The following is a 19404-nucleotide window of genomic DNA, read 5'->3' on the forward strand; positions in this document are numbered from 1 at the left end:
AGGGAGTGACAAGAAACCATCGAAATTTTCATACTGGGGAATGTTTAAATAAAATTAAATATGTCTAAGGGATGGAATATTATGTAGCCATTAAAGCCATGTTTGAAAACATTGACTAACATAAGACAATGTTCAAGATATCATGTTAGTTTTTTTAAGTTTATTTATTTATTTATTTTGAGAGGTGGGAGACAGTATGAGTGGGGGAGGGGCAGAGAGAGAAAATCCCAAGCTGGCCCGCGCTATCAGTGCAGAGCCTGATGCTGGGCTCGATCTCACGAACCAAGAAATCAAGACCTGAGCCAAGATCAAGAGTTGGACACTTAACCGACTGAGCCACCCAGCCGCCTTTACAATGTTAGCTTTTTAAAGACAAGTACACAAATAGTACAATCTGTTTTACTAAAAAAAAAGAGCATGCAGTATGTTTATATAAAATAAAATAGAAAGAAATATCAAATGTTAACAGTGGTTATCCCTGAGGAACAAGAGTCACCCATACTCATATTTTTTTTTACATTTTTTGTGTCTTCTCAAATGTCCAAAATGAACACATATTAATTTTATACTTAGAAAGAAAAACCCAGATGCTACCCCAGAAGAAGAAAAACATTCGTAAAGTGTTCTGAATACATTAGGGTCTGCTTCCCACATACTCAGTGTTCGCAGATTCCTCATTTACCACAGGAAGATGCGATTCGTAACCCTGGCCTGAGTCTTCCCCTCTTGACTCTGTGCCTTTGGTTGCTTATTTCTGGATGGTAATATCCCTTCTTGGATCATACTTTTCTCACCCAGAACCTTTCTTCGAGTCATGAAGGACACCTAAGGAAAGAAACCCACTTCCACATTCCTCATTGTGTTGGGTCGCTATTAGAATAGGTCAACGGCTCTCAACCCTGGCTGTATGTGAGAATCACCCAGGGAATTTAAAATAAAATAAAGAAAAGCCCAGGAACCACTTGTGATTTAATTGGTCCAGGGTGAAGCTTGGACAGCCATTTTGTAAAGCTCCCAAGGTGATTGTAATGTGCAGCCAGAGTGGAGAGCCACAGAGGTAAGTAAAGATGCAGAAAAACAGAGTAACACTTTCCTCAGCTGAATTCAGTTGGGTAACATAGGCAGGATGGACCTGACACCATTCCCCACTGGCCTCTAAGATACCCACCAGCTACCAGCTATTCGTGTGTTAAATGTCACAGTCTGAAGCCCACTAAGCACATCACCACCTTTCAGAGTCATCATGTGAATGACCTCGTGGAATGGGCAGCCCCCAAGGTGACGCTCAACAGTCCTTTTCCTTTCCTTCCAAATTTGCTTGTGTGAAGGCCACTGCTAAAATGCAGCTGTGTTAGCTGGAGGGGTAAGACATTAAGCCACGAGCCGTTCTTACACTGGCGCCTGGAAAAGGACAGAATGCTGAGGCAATGAGACACAGGACAGGCAAGTTTGTCATTCTTCTGTTTTTAGATCAAGTACCAAATTTGTTCGGCTTGGAGCAGTGTTTCATTTCGTTTGTATAGTGAACAAAATCCTGACCTTCTTTCCCCCTGTGAAAATGATTTTGACAGTTGTAGATTTGAGAGACTTGTGTGTCTGCTGCCCCCCTGTCACGAGATCAACCCAATAGTCTCAGACTGAATTCCTGGGAGCAGATTCTGAGGTGGAGATCAGCATGCTAAAGTTTCTTGGGGTGTGGCTTCACTACCGACACTGAGGGGGAGAAAAAGGAGGAAGCAGGGTTGAGCAGAAGGAGGAGATGGGTGGTAGTGCAGTCCTAACAAGGCCTCAGCCTACCCTTCAGGGAGCTCTGAAGTTGGTATGGCCCTTGAGCGTTATCCCATTTGGGTTAAAGGGGTTGTGCCTTTATATCCTGTAATGAGCAGTCATTGGATGCAGGCCGCTCTGCGGAGGGAGCAGGACCTGAAGCCGGGAAGCTCTCCTCAGCCAACAACCTTCCCAGAAACTAAAGGAATAGGCCCTATGGTGCTGAAGGGGGATCTGGGTGGTACAGCACGGCAGCCCCACTAGCCTTTACCACAGTGGCTTCCTTGTTTAGCAAGAATAGCCCAACAACCAGGATTGGGTTGTCATTAGCCGTGGCCGGGTTCTCCATCCACCATCACCTTGCCTCCCCTCTGCTGTCATGCTCCTACATTTTCCTGGTTGAACTCAGATGACAACCCAGCATTCGCCCAGTCACCTATGTGGTCACGCCCAGTCTTTACAAATGAGGAAGAGAAAGAAGGGGGACAGCAACAGTGGTACGGAATCGAGAGAATTTGCTGCTCAAACGAAAGTCGCTTTCAGTATTAACAAAGTTGGGCTTGCGAAAGCTCACACAGAGTGGAGGACAATTCTAAAGCTGCTAAAACAGCAGGCTTATTTTTACAAAGCCAAGGCTTTGTTAAGCACCTCACCTCCTACAAGCACCAACGCCTGCTTTTGCTCTGCCTCCAGAGACAGACTTCTCTTTTCTTTCTTTCTTTTTTTTTTTTTCCCTCCCGCAAACTCATATCTACTCTCTTTGGGCAGCTGCAACAGGGAACAGCCAAACTATAATAAATTAGGTACAAAAACAAATAAAAGCTTTTTGGGGGGATTACTCACGGACGCGTACGGAACTGAGGTGAGCACCATCCCCCAAGGCTCTCCGGTACACAGCCACATGCTCGAGCTGACACGGGGAAACTCTGCGACGGTGGAAGATTCTGCAGTGTGAAGCCATGATTCTGACTTCCTCAGAAAACGGGAGCGAGGCTCATAGCCCAGGAGGCCCCGGCCTCCAGCTCATTAAAAAATCAGTGGCTTTCTCTATTTAATTTTTGAGTAGGTAAGACACTCACATGATTCAAAGAACAAAAGTATAAAAAGATCTATAAAATCGGTGTTTATTAAGAGGCCTCTTATTTGTGGCAGTGGACCGCGTGCAGAGCTACACTCGACTGTCATCCGCGTCTTCCAGGAGCTTATGCTCTGAGAGGACAGCGTTGAGTCATATTTTTTAATCTTTATTGTTTTTGTACTTACTGAAAATAATACTGCTTCTTGTGAAACAGTTGAACATTAACATAAATAAGTGGCCGTTCATGTAGAGGTTCTCTGTCATCCTATACCTCAGCGATAACTATTGCCAATTTTTCGCATTTCTTTCTATACATATACAAATATATGGGTTTTTAAAAAAAAACTCTTAATGGTTATATTATTTTTGAGACAGAGGGAGACAGAGCATGAGCAGGGGAGGAGCAGAGAGAGAGGGAAACACAGAATCCGAAGCAGGTTCCAGGCCCTGAGCCATCAGCACAGAGCCCGACGCGGGGCTCAAACTCATCGACCGCGAGATCGTGACCTGAGCCAAAGTCGGACGCTCAACCAACTGAGGCACCCAGGCACCCCTGGGTTTTTTTTAATAAAAAAAAGAATTACACTCTAAGTGCTATTTTCAGCTTTTTTCTATATGAAAAAAATATTGCATAAATCTTTTATTATATAGAGATTGGACAGCAGCATAGCATTCCGGGTATCTGTACTATAATTTATTTATCCAGTTTTATTTGGAATTTTTAAACATTGGTCATACAGTTCTTCCAGTCGGCTTCTTTATCATTTGTAACTGATTACCCTCGCATTCCGGTCTACTTCTCTCTGGAGAAATGAATGAGAAGTCAGTAAGGGAAGCTTCATGGGGGAAGAGAATCATTCACAAAGGTCTATAGGTAGGGGCAAATGAGACATACAGGTCTACTTGCCTTGAGCAGGTAACAATGAGAATACTGAATAAAGGTGCAAAACCATCTTCCAGATTTGAGTGAATGTGAACATAGGGGAGAAGTACAGACTGGTATGAGGTGAGGGATTAAAGAAAGGGAGATCAAAGCAGGTTGGAATGGAATGAATGTTGAGGCCTGGATGCTGAGTCATTACGTCGCAAAGTCATTATGGAGAGAAGCGACATGCTTTAGTTGAATCCCAGCTTGATATCAGTGAACAATATAATGTGGCTATTTACAAATATTAGCCATCCTAAGCTGCTAAAATAGCAGCCCATAGAGCGGCCAGTAATCCCATTGTCATCCACACTGGTCAGATCACATCTGATTTAACAGGATCAATAAAATATTGACAAATATCCATAAGAGAGAGAGACGCAACAGGAAGGGAACCTATCATCATGTCATAAAAGTAAATGCTGTCGGATTGGGACATCTTCAGCCTGAAGAAAAGAAAAGTAAGGGGAGATGTGTTAATTGTCTTTAATAAATATGGACCGTCACATGGAAAAGGGACTAAACCTATCTGTGTCACCCCAAGTGGCCGAATAGGATCAGCCAATAGAAATTTTAAGAATGTAGATTTTGACTCAATAAACAGAAATTCCTTGTCTTTTGCTAAAGGGTCTTTGAAAAAGTTTAAACATATCAGAGACTCCCTGATGTAATTTCCTTTCCATTATTAATTATTTAGCCAATACTTTCTTCGTAAATCGTACAGAAGTAAAATTCAACCTAGTCCTTGCCAAATTTCATAAATTCTTAATTAGTAGGATTCAAAATAATGAGACCTGATTGTACAGTGCTTAAGAAAGATTTTCAAATACTTTCATCTCCTTCTTCCTGTTTATTTCTTAATCCCATGCCTTGGCCCGCCATGTGCCCTCAACTCCCACTGAAGCGGAGAGCACACAGAAAACCCACACGAAAATGTAAATCTGAGAAATAAATATGCGTGGTTGGTTTAAAAAGAGTAAGAATTAACATTTAAAGCAATGGTAATTTACTCTGATCTGTAATTTTGAGCTCCTGTGCTGAAATTGCTCATTTGGAAATTACCAAGTGCTTGGGTCTCATTTGTGATCTTCTTCCTGCATACACCCAGCACACAAAGGAGTCATAATGACCGGCTGAGTCACTGCTGCCATCTCCCTGAAGCGTGCTCTCCAAATGTCAATACCATTTTCTCTGGTGCAGTGACGAAGATTCCCAACCGTAGCTCACTTACAGTATCGGACAAGCCCTGGAATGTGTTCAAAGGGCACCGAGATCTTCCGTTCTCTACTGCTCCAGTGGCCAAATTGTCATGCCATAGATCGTTCTGGCTTTGCAAACCATTCCCATTACCCATTTCTGTTAGTTATTACCTAAATAGAAATAGAAAACAATTTAAATTTATGGGAATAAGGGAGCTGCTTTTGACCATATCCAAGTAAAATGATGTCTGTACTTGACGAAATTACACTCAGATTATGAATTCCTCCCAGAAGCAAAAATAAAGTCATGATATCATGTTAGAGATGTCGGTTCTCTAAAAGACTAGAACATGGAAAACCCTGTGCTGTTATGTGGCTCCCACTTTAAGATACACCGCTCCTCCCAACTTCTCAAACGCTACCTCCTACAGGGTTACCCAGAACTTAGCATCCCATCTTTTCCGTCTTTCCCATTCAGCCTAGATCCAGGGTGTTAGTAGTAATAGCTGTCAGATGTAAATTAACTAGAAAGGAACCAAGAATCCCTGGTAAATTTCATTAAGAAAGGGGAAGAACTCAGGAAGACTTAACATGATTGAACTTTTTCATAAAACTGTGATCAAAGGACCAGTATGATATCTTTGTTATAGACTGTCTTTGTCAGGTTTTCTTAGAGTTATTTTACTTGAGAGACATAATTTATCTTGTTGGATAGTGATATCCATGTAAGAATCAGCCATATTATAATAAGGTTCTATCTCTACCGAAGCTATTTCTTTTTTTGTAAGTTTATTTGTTTATTTTCGAGAGAGAGAAAGAGAGAGAGAGAACATGAGCAGGGGAGGGACAGAGAGAGAATCCCAAGCAGGCCCTGTGCTATCAGGTCAGAACCCAGTTCAGGGCTCATTAACACAAACCGTGAGATCATGACCTGAGCCAAAATCAAGAGTTGGATGCTTAACCGACTGAGCCGCCCAGGCGCCCCCCTACTGAAGCTATTTCTCATTCCAAAGAATGTTTAGTGGAAGATGAAAGACATGAGCTGCAACAGGAAACATTGAGGCCAGAAACAAGGAAAAAGCTTTGGCATTCAGGCCGTAGATAGTTTGATCATGCACGTCAATAAAAACAGTTAGGTACTATAATTCAGCTGTGATTGCTCAAGTCTGGCCTCGATAAACGCCCAGCCTGGTGCCCACAAGTCGTAGAATCTTCTTCTTTTTTTTTTTTTAATTTTTTGATGTTTATTTATTTTTGAGAGAGAAAGAGAGACAGAGTGCAAGTGGGGAAGGGGCAGAGAGAGAGGCAGACACAGAATCCAAAGCAGGCTCCAGGCTCTGAGCAGTCAGCACAGAGCCCGACGTGGGGCTCAAACTCACGAGCTGTGAGATCATGACCTGAGCTGACCGCGGACACTTAACCGACTGAGCCACCCAGGCGCCCCTAGATTCTTCTTTTAAAGCAAAATAGACATGCCGACTGTGTGGATGGGTAAAGCTGGGATTATGAGTAAGCCTGCTTTCCACAGTGGATATGATTCAAAGGGACCCAATGGACTGTAATAGAAACTCAGTAGAACCTTTAATACGTACAGGAAGATTTTTAAAAAAGAAAAACATCATAGTAACTGTTCTTCCTTCTTTCAGGATTTTCCATTCTCCAAGCGATCATGGAAGCAGCCGTGCAAAACAACTGGCAAGTGACAGCAAGGTCTGTGGGAAACATAAAGGACGTCCAAGAATTCAGGCGCATCATTGAAGAAATGGACAGGAGGCAGGAAAAGCGATACTTGATTGACTGTGAAGTCGAAAGGATTAACACAATTTTGGAACAGGTACGTTGGAGATTTATTCCACCCCCAGCAGACATGTTAAATCATCAACCTCAGGCAGTTCCCGTCTCTGCTAATAAATTAAGTAGCCAACGGACTAGATTTGCCAACAGTTTTTGATAGTCTCTCTAATCTCTTTTTTTCCTCCCCAGTGGCTGCAGGGGGGGAAAAAGAAAAGAAAAGCAAATCTAAGCTGTTGAAAATTGCATACCATGATTAATCTGGAAGTCTCTGCAATTTAATGCTACCTATCAGATAAACACACCCTTCTACACCTCTGTTTCATGGACAGCTGACTGCTTCAAAGTAATCCCCTTCTTTTTCCATGCCTTCCTCCCTGCAGGGGACGGACAAGGGATTAGGCAGGGCAGAAGGGTAGGGTTTTGTTTCAGGGGCCTAGTTGCAGATTGTCAAGACAGCATTCCCTGGATTCGAATTTGTGGATATGTTTTGCAGAATATCCCTCTGGTTCCAGAGAGAGGCAGAGAGAATGTGTAGACCATTGTGGAAGTAGGATGGCATGTGAGAGGGGGGGGAAGTGTTTATGGTTTTTAAAATGTGAACGAGTTGAAAAAGACTTAGACTGAGGGGAAAATACCACTCAGTGGGCCAAAATGCATACGTGACAAAGCTCGGGTATTTAAACTTAAGACTAAAAAATATTAGAAGAAATGTTTCACCGTAAGCCAGATGGATACTCTGTTTGGAGTAAAGAGTCCAAGTGAAACGTGATGTAAGTGTATTATTTTCCTCGGAAGTCTCAATTTTCCAGTTAATAACAAAGTGCCTATGTTGTCATAAACAAAACTGTAGGGGAAACATTTCCATTCTAATTCGATCCCAGTGTACCTGGGGGCCAAAATAGCTTCGGAGATTGAAATTAGAGTGAGCAGCCATCGCCTGGGAAAGCAGTTTTATAGCAAATTAAATATTAACAATTTGTCAGATATGCCCCCATAAGAAGAGAATGCAAAAAAAAAAAATAAGGAAGGGAAGAGGAGGGGAAAGAAGGAGGGAGAAAGGGAGGGAGAGAGGGAGAAAGAAAGAGAGGAAGGAAGAGAGAAATCGCTGACCCTGCATCGTAGAGATACAAAGCCACAAAGCTGTCCCCTTCCTAAGAACGGCATCACCTCTAGTGAATCACAGCTCACAGGAAATCTAGAGCATAGCCTGGCTAAATCAGATTTCCCAACTAACATTTTCTTGAGCTACCCAAATGATCCACCCCCCCCTTCAAAAAAAAAAAGCCTTTGATTTTCTTAGATCTTGAAAGCAAAGAATCAGGTCAGTGATGTTGGTGCATGCACTACACGCCCTCTAAAATTTATACCAAAATAGCCTTTTAGTGGGTGACCTACTTAATAGCCTAAAGCACAGGAACATCCCCCTGGTTGTACTTTGTTTTCCTTCTGTTGTATTAGGAACTTTGGCTTCTTGAATATCTTGCATTCCATGAAGTCTTCTGGGTTTTGCAGAATCTTACCCTGGAGTCTGGGATTCTTCGGCATGATGCCATAGAAAACTCAGTGGGTGAATCCGAATTTTATGTAGCTCTGGGGATCTTGGGCAATTAAAATACCAATGCCTCAGTTTTCTCATCTCCATAATGGGGACAATAAAATTTGCTCTACCTCACATGGTTGGTATAATTGCTTCAAAAGACATACACTGCCATAGAAAATAATAGTCGTTAGTACTGCAAACTACACCAACATTATTGAAAAACCCCATTCTCTCTTTTCATGCATCACTTTCTATCTTCCTTTCCTCGGTCTGCACATTCACAGTATCCCTCAAAATGCTTCCTGTACAATTTTTTAGGGAACATTGTTCAAAGAAACGTTTTGGCAATAGCCAGGTAAGGCTAAAGAGCTCCTTTCACTTATTTTTCCCCCCTCTTTCAAAGACTCGTTATAGAACCGTCAACTCATGATTGTTTTCCTGCCATTTAAGGGATTTCTATCAGGCCCTAAGTACTATGAGGTAGGGGCCATGTTTGTCTTGTTCACAGTCGTATCTCCAGTGTCCGGTAGAGTACCCGGCATACAGTGTTGGACGGATAGGTGGATGGACGGATGGACGGATGAATGCGTGAATATCGCACAAGCACATTTAAGTCACTTCTGTTGTGATTTTGCTATGCTTCCACGAAGAGGCAAAACAAGTGCCGGCAGCCACATGATAAGATGATCAGAGCACGTGTTTCTGCAAAGGTTTAAGATGGTGGCTCTCCGCTCGAGCCTCTTTCTGATGATATCATGAATTTGCCATAATTTATTTTTTATGTAAAGATAGATTTTGCATTGAGCCAATTATTTAAATTAAGCAACGGATGCAACATGATATTTCTTTAGAGGAAACATTGTAAAAATGAATGAAATGCTAAAATAGAGAGATGTCGCTTTTCTCATTGGTTTCTAACCATTCTTTTGACAAACTTCTCATAATTCACATATACAGATCCTGGCTAGAATGATAGCATTTATAATTCACTTCGTATTAAGTTCTTAGAAAAGATGCCCCTATCCCCCAAAGGTGTCTTCAACTTTGAGGTTATTCTCATAAAAGGAAACTTTTTTCATCTATATTTATTTATTTTGAGAGAGAGAGAGGGAGAGAGTACAGAAGCGGGGGCAGAGCAAAGAGAGAGGGCGAGAATCCCAAGCAGGCTTCATGCTGTCAGCACATAGCCCGACACGGGGCTCAGTCTCATGACCATGAGATCATGACACGAGCCGAAAGCAAGAGTCGGACGCTTAACCAACTGAGCCACCCAGGTGTCCCTCATGAAAGGAAACTTCTATATCTCCCATAAAATGATACTTCATGCCACTATGTGTGGTCGAAGAGCCTGTTACATCACTGTAACACTATTCCCTACAGATTTGATTTGGGCATAAACTTCATATTATACTCTGTATCCCATGGGTGTGACTGGAAAATCCTCAATATGGTACAACTTTTCAAATATAAACAGGTCTTCAACACAGTGTTATATAGCATAACCTCCCCATTTCATGATATAGGTTCTAATTTTCCCTGTGAATGTTCACTTACAGGGTGAATAAAAATTCTTGTAACATTTCTTTCCAAAGCTCTTTTTTGAACTCTTTCAAACTTTCAGACTGCAGCAGCAAAAAAAAAAAAAAGACTCAATTAGGTACTAATCTGTCTTTAATATCTCTCCTGAACAGTTGAACTATAAGGAAAGTATTCCAAATTTATAGCTCTAAGAATTAACATAGAACAAGAGCTAGAAACAAATGAAGCCATGAAAGGTTGTCAGGGCTCGTAGAGAATATTTAGAAACTGTAGATTGTGAATCTAAACAGGGAGATTTCGGTGTACTAGGATGAATGAACCACTGATCTGACCTGACATGGCAGTCCCAAAACCGGATTGTGTTCATCAGGCCCTCCCCATGGGTGGACAGCTGTCTTAATGCAATGACCAGTCTAAACACTCACTTTTGAAAAGGTTGCCTCTCTGGGGTGCCTGGATGGCTCAGGCAGTTAAGCATCCAACTTTGGCTCAGGTCATGATCTCACAGTCCGTGGGTTTGAGCCCCGCGGGGGGCTCTGTGCTGACGGCTCAGAGCCTGGAGCCTGCTTCGGATTCTGTGTCTCCCTCTCTCTGCCCCTCCCTCACTCACACACTGTCTCTGTTTCTCTCAAATATAAATAAAAACATTAAATTAAAAAAAAAACAAGAAAAGGTTGTCTCTAATGGACTTACTTATCCATGATGGAGTAGATCCTCCTTCCCAGTAGCATATACCTGTGGACTGCTTTTGAAAGTCAGGTTCCATAAACCGATACGGCTCTGTTGGACATCTAATGTTTATTTGGAGAGGCAGCATAGCAGAGAGTTTCAGAACATGGACTCTGGAGCCAGTCTGCATGGCTTCTGTCACTGACTAGCTGTGTGACCTGAGGCAAGTCTCAACTCTCTGTGCCTCCATTTCCTGTTGTAAAATGGGAATGATAAGTGTACCTTAATGACTTAATGTATGCAAAGCATTTAGAAAAGTGTCTGACACATAGTGTTTGTATAGTGCTTTGATGCTAAATGATGTGTTTTCACATACATTATCATCTTTGAGCCTCGCTACGGGAGGTAAGCAGGGCAGATGCATCCATCCCAAATTTACAGATGATAAATTGATGCTTAGAGACATTATGATGATTTACCCAAATGTGGCACTCCGCTCAATCCTAGTAAGTGGCCAAGCAAGGACAAACTCAGGTCTTCTGACCCGTAGTCCAGTGCTCTTGTCCCTACACTGAACCACCTCCCTCAATTTCTAAGGCAATTTGTTAAATATTTAGCCGAAGCCAAACCCTAGATTAGGCTCACTCCTCAGGTTACATCTTAAAACACTTGCAAAGCAACTGGAGAAGATCCAGAGAACGGCAGCAAAAAATGATTAAGGCGTTAGGAAATAGCCCCTACGAGGAAAGGCTAAATGGAGCTGGGGTTGTTTAGCCTGGTGAAAGAGAACCAAGAGGCAGTTTAATCACCATCCCCAAGTAGAAAGAGTTAGCATAAAGTGGGCACTGACCAACCGTTCTGCCCGCCTGAGGACGGTACCAGCACAAATGAGCTTCACCAGGACCAGAGAGAGAGTCGGCATTCAAGGGCTCCGTACAAGGAGAGAGGAAACTGGAAGCACGTAAAATCTCACCAGTGGAGGCTATAGGAAGGTGAGGCCATTCCGAAGTAGCGAAAAGTCAAATCTAGAATAGTTTTAAGATTGTCTTCGAGAATGGGCAAGTGTTCCGAGTCCATCCTGGCTGTGGACAAGTAAATATCCTGATAGATTCAGTTTAATGAATAGATAAGGATATTGCCTAAGTTGCCCATCCATTGGATGGCTAAAAGCTTGTCTCTTTAAAGACATTTAAACACCCCCTGCCCTTTGGTCTTTAGCACGTTCTTATTTTCTCCATCGACAATTCAAAGGTAAATCTCAGCATAGCCCCCGCTTGAATGATGGCAGATGCAAACTTAGCAGGGCCCAAACCAATATGTGGCAACGTGCTACTCCCGGGAAAAAGTGCAGAATATACAATATCCCCTGGAAATATTTCAGGCTAAAAGCACCTCATCGTGGATGATGTGAAGGCACCACTTCTTGAGGACAGAATCCTGAAGCAGGTCAAACCTTTGCGTTCCTTTCAGTCGAGAACTCTGACTGTCACTTCAAAGACAGTCATTTTAAGAAATGAAACATCCAAGAGAGTCAGCAGGTCTCTAAAGGTAACAGTTTAAGCAAGATACACAGTATCAGGGGCCCTTCTAAAGTATGAGGCTATACCGCAAAGGAGACAGTGCTCACTCCAAAGTGTGTAGAGCGATCGGGGTCATTAGAGCACTGTTGCAAATGGCTAGGCCGAGGTCGAGTGAATTACAAACGTTATACAGCCTCAGGCCTGCTCCTTGCCTCACCCTCCTCTCAGCACACAGTGGTACCATCCAGTTCTTCCCCTGGGTTTTCTCCTCGCTTTGTCCCAGCCCTTCCTTTCAATGTTCCTTGTAGACCATTTCGCTGACTTACCAGCCCCTAAGACAGCTGGGTCCGCATCCCTTCTTGGAGTATTTTGTTTGTCATACAGGTGAATAAACACCGGCCTGGGAATCGGATAGATGTGCCTTCAAATCCTAGCTCTGTTACTTCTCTTTTGCATGACTTTGAAGAAAGTGGACTTCCTTTCTTTGAGGCTCAATTTTCTCACCTTGACAGACGGTTCCACTCCCTTCCTTTCATGTAATCCTCCTGTGTTGCGAAGATGAAATAACATATGTGGAGAGCGCCTGGCACAGGTAGCTGTATCTAGTTGCTCACGAGGGGCGGGTTTTTGTGCTTACGGAAATGAGGTATTCAGGGACTGTCGCTCAACAATGGTGTCTTCGTGGATTTTCCGAGATATCAGTCCAACCTAAGGTCTTCACATGAGAACAGAGTTTAAGATTTCAGCTAGCCTCAGGCCTCACTGGTGTGAGTTTAGCCTGTTACACGACCTATTTTTTCTCCAGTGTGACATTGGGTAACACATAGTGATTGACAAGCGCGAGGACTATTTGAGGATTAACTAGCATCACTTTTTCGGCATCACTTAAAATAATTAAAGGTATTGAAACCTTGAGCTACACGGGACAACCGGGCATTTTAAATAACAAATAGGTATTGAGTGCTTACAGTGTTCCAGATACCGTTTGAATCAATGTGTGTGGGTATGTGTGTTTATATGTTTCTCCTGAGTTAATCCCCATATTAGCCCTAGAAGGTAGGTGGGAATATTACCTCCATTTTACAGATGTGGAAACCAAACATAGAGGTCGTACAGCTAATAACTGGGGGAGCCAGAACGTGAACCCAGGGAGTCTGACTCCAAATGCTGTTAATCACTGCACTAATCAGCCTTGGGTCTGACTGAAGTTTTCAATCAGAGTAGATTCCACCGGAGGTTATAAGAGATAAGCATCCCGCTGGGGCCTGGAGCAGCTTTGTTTACAACGAATATTGTTAAACAACAAGCATTCCGCAGACCTTTTCTCCACTTGACGAGGATCCATATTCCATTAACACACAGAATTGAAAATATGCCCCTTCCACCTACCTTTGGTGAAAAGCTCATTTATGATGAACAAGTTCATTTACTTACGGTGCCAAAACAATCTAACTACGCAATGGGCCCCACAAGAGCAGGAATACGTTGTGAGAGGTACTTTATCAGAGTGATATAGAAGTACAACTAGCATTCCCATCTGTGTGCATTTCTTCTCAGGTAAAGAACCACAGTCTCCATTATATTACCCAGAACTGCCCTAGATGTGGCCCATTTCCCCCTTCTCTTGCTAGGGAATAACCCGAATGTAACTGGAAAAGTCTGGAAGGTGCACGTCCTCTTCCCTTCATTAACCCCCAGAAAACCAAGCATAAGATAGAACTGTTCTGGGAAATCATGAATGCCCATAGGAGAAGTGTTTGGGGTGGGTGCAGAGCTTTTCTGGGCCACTGGATTTGAGCAGCGGTGCTCCTAGGAGCATGGTCCTCACTCCCACTCAACATCACCCTTAAACCCAGGTGAGAGGAGCCACGGCCTGGAGCTCCGTGCTTTAGAGGGACCCCTCGTACCGCCAACACTAACACACAGACACTTTTCTCCCCCTCTTTGGTCTTGAGACGTTTTGAAAGGTTACTAGCTGGCTGGGCATCAGGGGGAACAGGGAGAGGGACACATAAGCCAAACCGGGCTCCCCAGATAAAGCACATGGGGTTAAGGGGGGGTGGCTGAAGGGCAGGGCAGTGAAGGGGAAAATGGCAGCTTATGCCATAGGAAATAGGAGAAAAGTGGCTAATCTTGTTCCGGATTGGCCTCCCCAAATCGGCCCGAATGCAGGATCTTGGCAGATAAGTTTCTCCAGGTAACTGCCCCCTCCCTCTGCACTTGAGTGATGGAGCTTTGGAAGACACAGCGTAGAAGTGCTTGGCCAACTCCGGTCAGAAAAGTGACCCTTGGGGCTGAGAACTTACTGTCCCCGGCTTCTTGGAGAACTGGGAAGGTCCACCCCATCCCGGCTTCAGGTGGGTCCGGTCTCCAGGCAGGAGTTCTCAGCCCTGGGCTCAGCTTCCACCCCACCCTGACCGGCCCCAGCAGCGTATCTGGATCTCACAGGGAGTAGGGCTGGCCTGAGAAAGAGCCTGACCCCTTGAGCGCCCTCACCTACTTCAAGAGAGTGGCCTGCAGAGCTTTGGACGTGTGAAAGGATGTCAATCTAAAACGGAAAGAGAGGATGTGAAATAGAAAAATCTCACACATGCGCCTTCAGGAAAATGAAACAAGAACTGAAAGACAGATTTCCCATAAGTGCCTGACTCTGTAGAAAACCAGAACATCCGGCGAGAATCTCTCTATGTCCTCAGGCCGATAAACGTCTTGCTCGGGCCCTGACTGGACCTCCCCTGCTCTTTGCACACTTTGCCCATAAACACAGCTCACCCCACACTCCAAACAGACCCCCTGGAGCGCACTACAGATTGTGTTTCCTGGAACAGCAATCCCTCTGCAGTTGCTAAACAAATTCCATTTCTGGTCATTTGAGCTTACTTCAGTCTACCTCTTTATTTGGATTAACAGGTAGATACACAAGCCAGGCCAAGGCATGCCTTGTTTTGGGACTTTTTAACATTTGAATATATGGACCGTGGCCCTCCGTTTGTATTCTTGCCATGGTTCCAAAAACGTTAAGGGTGAGCCCGCTTCTATTCACCTGTATCTCTCATAGCCTAAAAATATAAATGCCCCTGTCAACGTGTCCAGGTTATTGCTGAAGAGTAGGGTTTCCTGAACACTCTAGTCTCATTCTGTGTAAATACAGCTCTTCCAATCGCCTATCATGACATTTGTTTGGCGAGGCAGGTTGAGGAGGGAGCTTTTTCACAGTAATGGAATCTCTTCCTGACTGGCTTAAATGCTATAGAAAGTTAATCAAGTATCTTGTGGAACTGGGATAGAGAGTGATGTTCCCATCCCCCAGAAGATTGCTTTAAGTTTATTTATTTTTTAAATTATTTATTTCTTTATTTGACAGAGACAGAGAGAGTGAGAGGGGGAGGGGCAGAGAGAGGCGGGAGAGTGAGAATCCCAAGCAGGCTCCACAGTATCGGCGTAGAACCCGACGCGGGGCTCGAGCCCACAAACCCGTGAGATCGTGACCTGAGCTGAAACCAAGAGTCAGAGGCTTAACCGACTGAGGCACCCAGGCGCCCCTATTTATTAATTTTTGAGGGAGACAGACACAGTGTGAGCAGGGGAGGGGCAGAGAGAGAGAGAGAGAGAATCCCAAGCAAGGTCCGTGCTGTCAGTACAGAGCCCAATGCAGGGCTCAAACTCATGAACCCATGAGATCGTGACCTGAGCTGAAGCCAAGAATCAGACGCTTAACCGACTGAGCTGCCCAGGCGCCCCACTCTTAGAAGGTTTTTATCCTAATTCTGTCTCTCAGGGTGGGTACAGGCTATTCCAGAGAATCCTCCTGCTACTCTCATACGTTTTGCTTTATTCCATAGATATTCCCTTTTACCCCATCCAAAGTCCAAAAAAGAAGATGAATAGGAGACATGGTTAAGATAAATTATGGGTCTGGAGGGGCAGCGATAGGGAAATAAATTACTCAACTTTCTACTCCTTTCCACGACCACTGCCACAACACACCCTCAAGCACTACATTTGGCCAATTCCTTTTCGACACTGGAGTGTCTAGGAAAGATTCTCTATGCTTAGAAGTCCAAAGTTGTTCTGGAACCCTGCTTTCAGAGGCATGGCTATAAACTGAGGGCTAAACATCCTTTTGCCACCACATGGTCGTGGTTCTATACTTCATACCTAGATCTACGTCCTCTATGACCTTCACATTATATGGTGAGCTGGTACTAGATAGGAGATGATGCAGCCACACTGGAGAGCCCTGGAACCAAAGCGGGATGCCGTTTCTTTACCAGCCTGTGTCTAGAGGTGGACTACCTGAGGAGTCTTTCAGAATTTTTGGTAAAAAAATGTAAGGTTATTTATTTATTTTTGAGACAGAGGGAGACATGAGAGAGCACGAGCAGGGGAGGGGCAGAGAGAGGGAGAGAGAGAGAATCCCAAGCACGCTCCACACAGCGTGGAGCCCAACACGGGGCTCGATCCCACGAACCGTGAGATCACGACCTGAGCCGAAGTCAGACGCTTAACCAACAGCCACCCAGGCAGCCCTACGAATCTTTAAAGACAAAGACACGTAAGGGATCTGGCGGGTGTTATTTACCTGTGTTTCTAAGGGTGGTCTGGGGCCATACCCCCATGATAGAGAAAAAAGACCACACAGAATGGGACCTTTTGCAGGGGATAAATAATTGCTCACGCATCTAAGAAATCACTGCATAATTACGAGGTAACTCATGAGGAAGAAGGAAGGCAAAGGGATCAGACCCCCGGAACCGGCATTGTGATTTACCTGAAAAACTTCCAAGACAAGGGTCAGTCAACTCTTCTGAAGTTAACATCACACAAGGGCTTATATTCAGAGTACTGTACTGAGCACTACTAGAAGAAACAAAAGCTCTCCTTCTTTCTTTTCCTTTTAAAATGTGTAATAGCCCCGAGCAACGTAAATCAGAGAGCCGGATATCTCAACAAATGTAAAATAATATAATAAAGACAAGGTACATACGTGCTGGTAGGATAAAAGGAATTAGAAAAGCCTACAGCTTTTTTTCACGTATGAGTAAATTAATCATAAAGTGTGAGTCAGAGTGTTTCTAAGACCTATGCCTCTCCATCTTCTTCTCCCAGGCACATGGTAAGGCCCGTATGTAAACAAAGAGAGCCCATTCTTCTTTGCTTTCCCTGCTCCCCAATCTCCTAATGGCCATGCTTGCAGACATACATGTCACACATAGCCAAGCACACCCTCTGGCCTCCCTTCATGTCTTGCTGTATCTTGCTACGTGTTCCCTTCCTTTTGCCACCTCCAACCTTCCCAGGTTTCTCTCTGAAGTGAAATCGGCTGCCCCGTCCATCCTTTGCAGGGACCTTTTCATTACCTCACCCATCATGGTGTCCCGTGGTCTCTAGTTCTTACCCTACTGACATGGTGATCTAAAGCTGGTACTTGGGGCGCCCGGGTGGCTCAGTCGATTGAGCGGCCGACTTCGGCTCAGGTCACGATCTCGCAGTCCGGGAGTTCAGGCCCCGCATCGGGCTCTGTGCTGACAGCTCAGAGCCTGGAGCCTGTTTCGGATTCTGCGTCTCCCTCTCACTCTGTTCCTCCCTGCTCCACACTCCGTCTCTCTCTCTCTCAAAAATAAATAAACACTAAAAAAAAAAAAAATGTAAAGCTAGTACTTAACGTATATTGGACCACCATAATAATCATTGTGAAGCAAAAATGTGCCGCAAAACTGCAGAACAGTGTCCCAAAAGTCAAACCTATGGTTGAATTTCTTAAAGATGTTCACTGCTGACATCGTTTCTCTTAAGTACAGTCTCACATCCGGCCTCCAGGCCCCAAGTGAGTGGGGAGAGCCAGACACTTGTACTTGCAGCAAAAGTCTTCCACATGTTAGGGGATTTCAACATGCACTGGCAGCCTTAGACAAACTTGTTCCCTAAAATGCAAAGATATTTTTCCTAAGAGTTGGTAGCAGACGCCAGCATTCTATATTTAGAGATCTTCTCTTTGGCTTATTAAAAAAGATGGTCTGATTCTCTGGTCATACTTTTCACTAGACTGGCTAGGCTGGCTTTGTGACTATTTAGAAGCAAATCCCCTCTGGGAAAATAAAAAGAAAAAACTCATTCAAGATCATTACTTTGAAACAGCAAGACTCTTGTTTATTTCAAATGATAGAAGCTTTGGTCTCAAAAAGGAAACGTTCCTGCTCAACCGACAGTTCCCTCCCCCCGTTAAAAAAAAATGTGGTATCTAATTATTTGCTTGATTATTTCCTATGAGGTTTGGGGGTTTTATTTAAAAAAATCAACACAAATGCAAATGAATTTCCATTAGGGAATTTCATGAGAGTCTTGGGGATGACTGGAGGCATCCTGGAGTTTTATAAAGCAGAGTACAGAAGCCCGGAGGCAGACCTGGGTTCTAGCCCCAAGCGGTAGGACTCCAAAAAGTCACTTAATCTCTCTGCGCCTCCAGTTCCTAAGCTGTAAAATGACTGTGTTATATGTGATGGTTCCTTCCAGTGCCAACAGGCTGTGATTCCCAGAGCTGTGAAAAACAAGGTAGGCAATTCAAGAAATATTGAGTCCCTACCGATTTTATCGTACCCAGGTCTAGATAATGAGGGTGGAGGAGGACATGTCTTTCCTGCTAAGTAGTAAGCAGCAATGCAGTCATTCTGGAAGGCAGAGTAGGAGAAATATCTAAAAATGTGTGAGTCAACTTCCCTACTTTCTCAGATGGCCAGGCTAGTGACCATCACGGAATGTTTCTTTGCTGACTACGAATCTTGCCAGCCTCTCCACGTCAGTGAGCTCTGCTTCGCCTTGGAGACACTAGATGAAAAGGGAGATCGAGACGGTAACGCTCCAAGGCCAGGACACAATCTGGAAGTTTATCATGTGCCTCGATCCTTAGAGTTAGAATAGCAAATGCCCCCCCTCCCCCACACCACCATCAATAGGATTTTTTGGTTGATCAAAGCTGTGTACATATGTATATATAAATACCACATCAGCCCTTCTAATATCTGGAAAATGACTGGGGAAAATTCCTAGTAAGAATTTCTGGTAGTTGGATTCTGATTAAACTGAGGTTTGTTTGTTCATTGCAAGCCTATCATAATTTCCCCATGATAGCCACATCCCCTGTCCTACTCCTGCTCAGATGCTCTTTGCACATAGCAATGTACAGTAGATTGCAGTAAAGATTTATTAAATCGGAAGACCTTCTCTCCCACCTATGAACACCAGCATTTTAGGATTAAGGCTGGTACCTTATTCCAAAAATGATAAAAATATGAACCAATTCAAATGCAAAAATACAACTAATACAACTATCTTCCTTTGTTTTGAGTTAATCCCATCACTGAATCCCGTGAGGC

At 43.8% G+C, this 19404-nt stretch overlaps 1 protein-coding gene across 1 annotated transcript in view; it reads left to right on the forward strand.

Annotated features, from left to right (window-relative positions):
- Positions 1-19404, forward strand: part of GRIA3 (glutamate ionotropic receptor AMPA type subunit 3) — a 266764-nt gene that overhangs the window by 126446 nt on the left and 120914 nt on the right. The window contains exon 4 of the mRNA XM_047081913.1: positions 6616-6803. Within this exon, the coding sequence (XP_046937869.1) occupies positions 6616-6803 (188 nt within the window). The remainder of the gene's footprint in view (positions 1-6615; positions 6804-19404) is intronic.

Source organism: Lynx rufus, unplaced genomic scaffold, assembly GCF_022079265.1.
Source record: "Lynx rufus isolate CCGP_SWC_20201006 ecotype Redwood Valley unplaced genomic scaffold, mLynRuf1.p SCAF_19, whole genome shotgun sequence".
NCBI classification, from domain to species: Eukaryota; Metazoa; Chordata; class Mammalia; order Carnivora; family Felidae; genus Lynx; species Lynx rufus.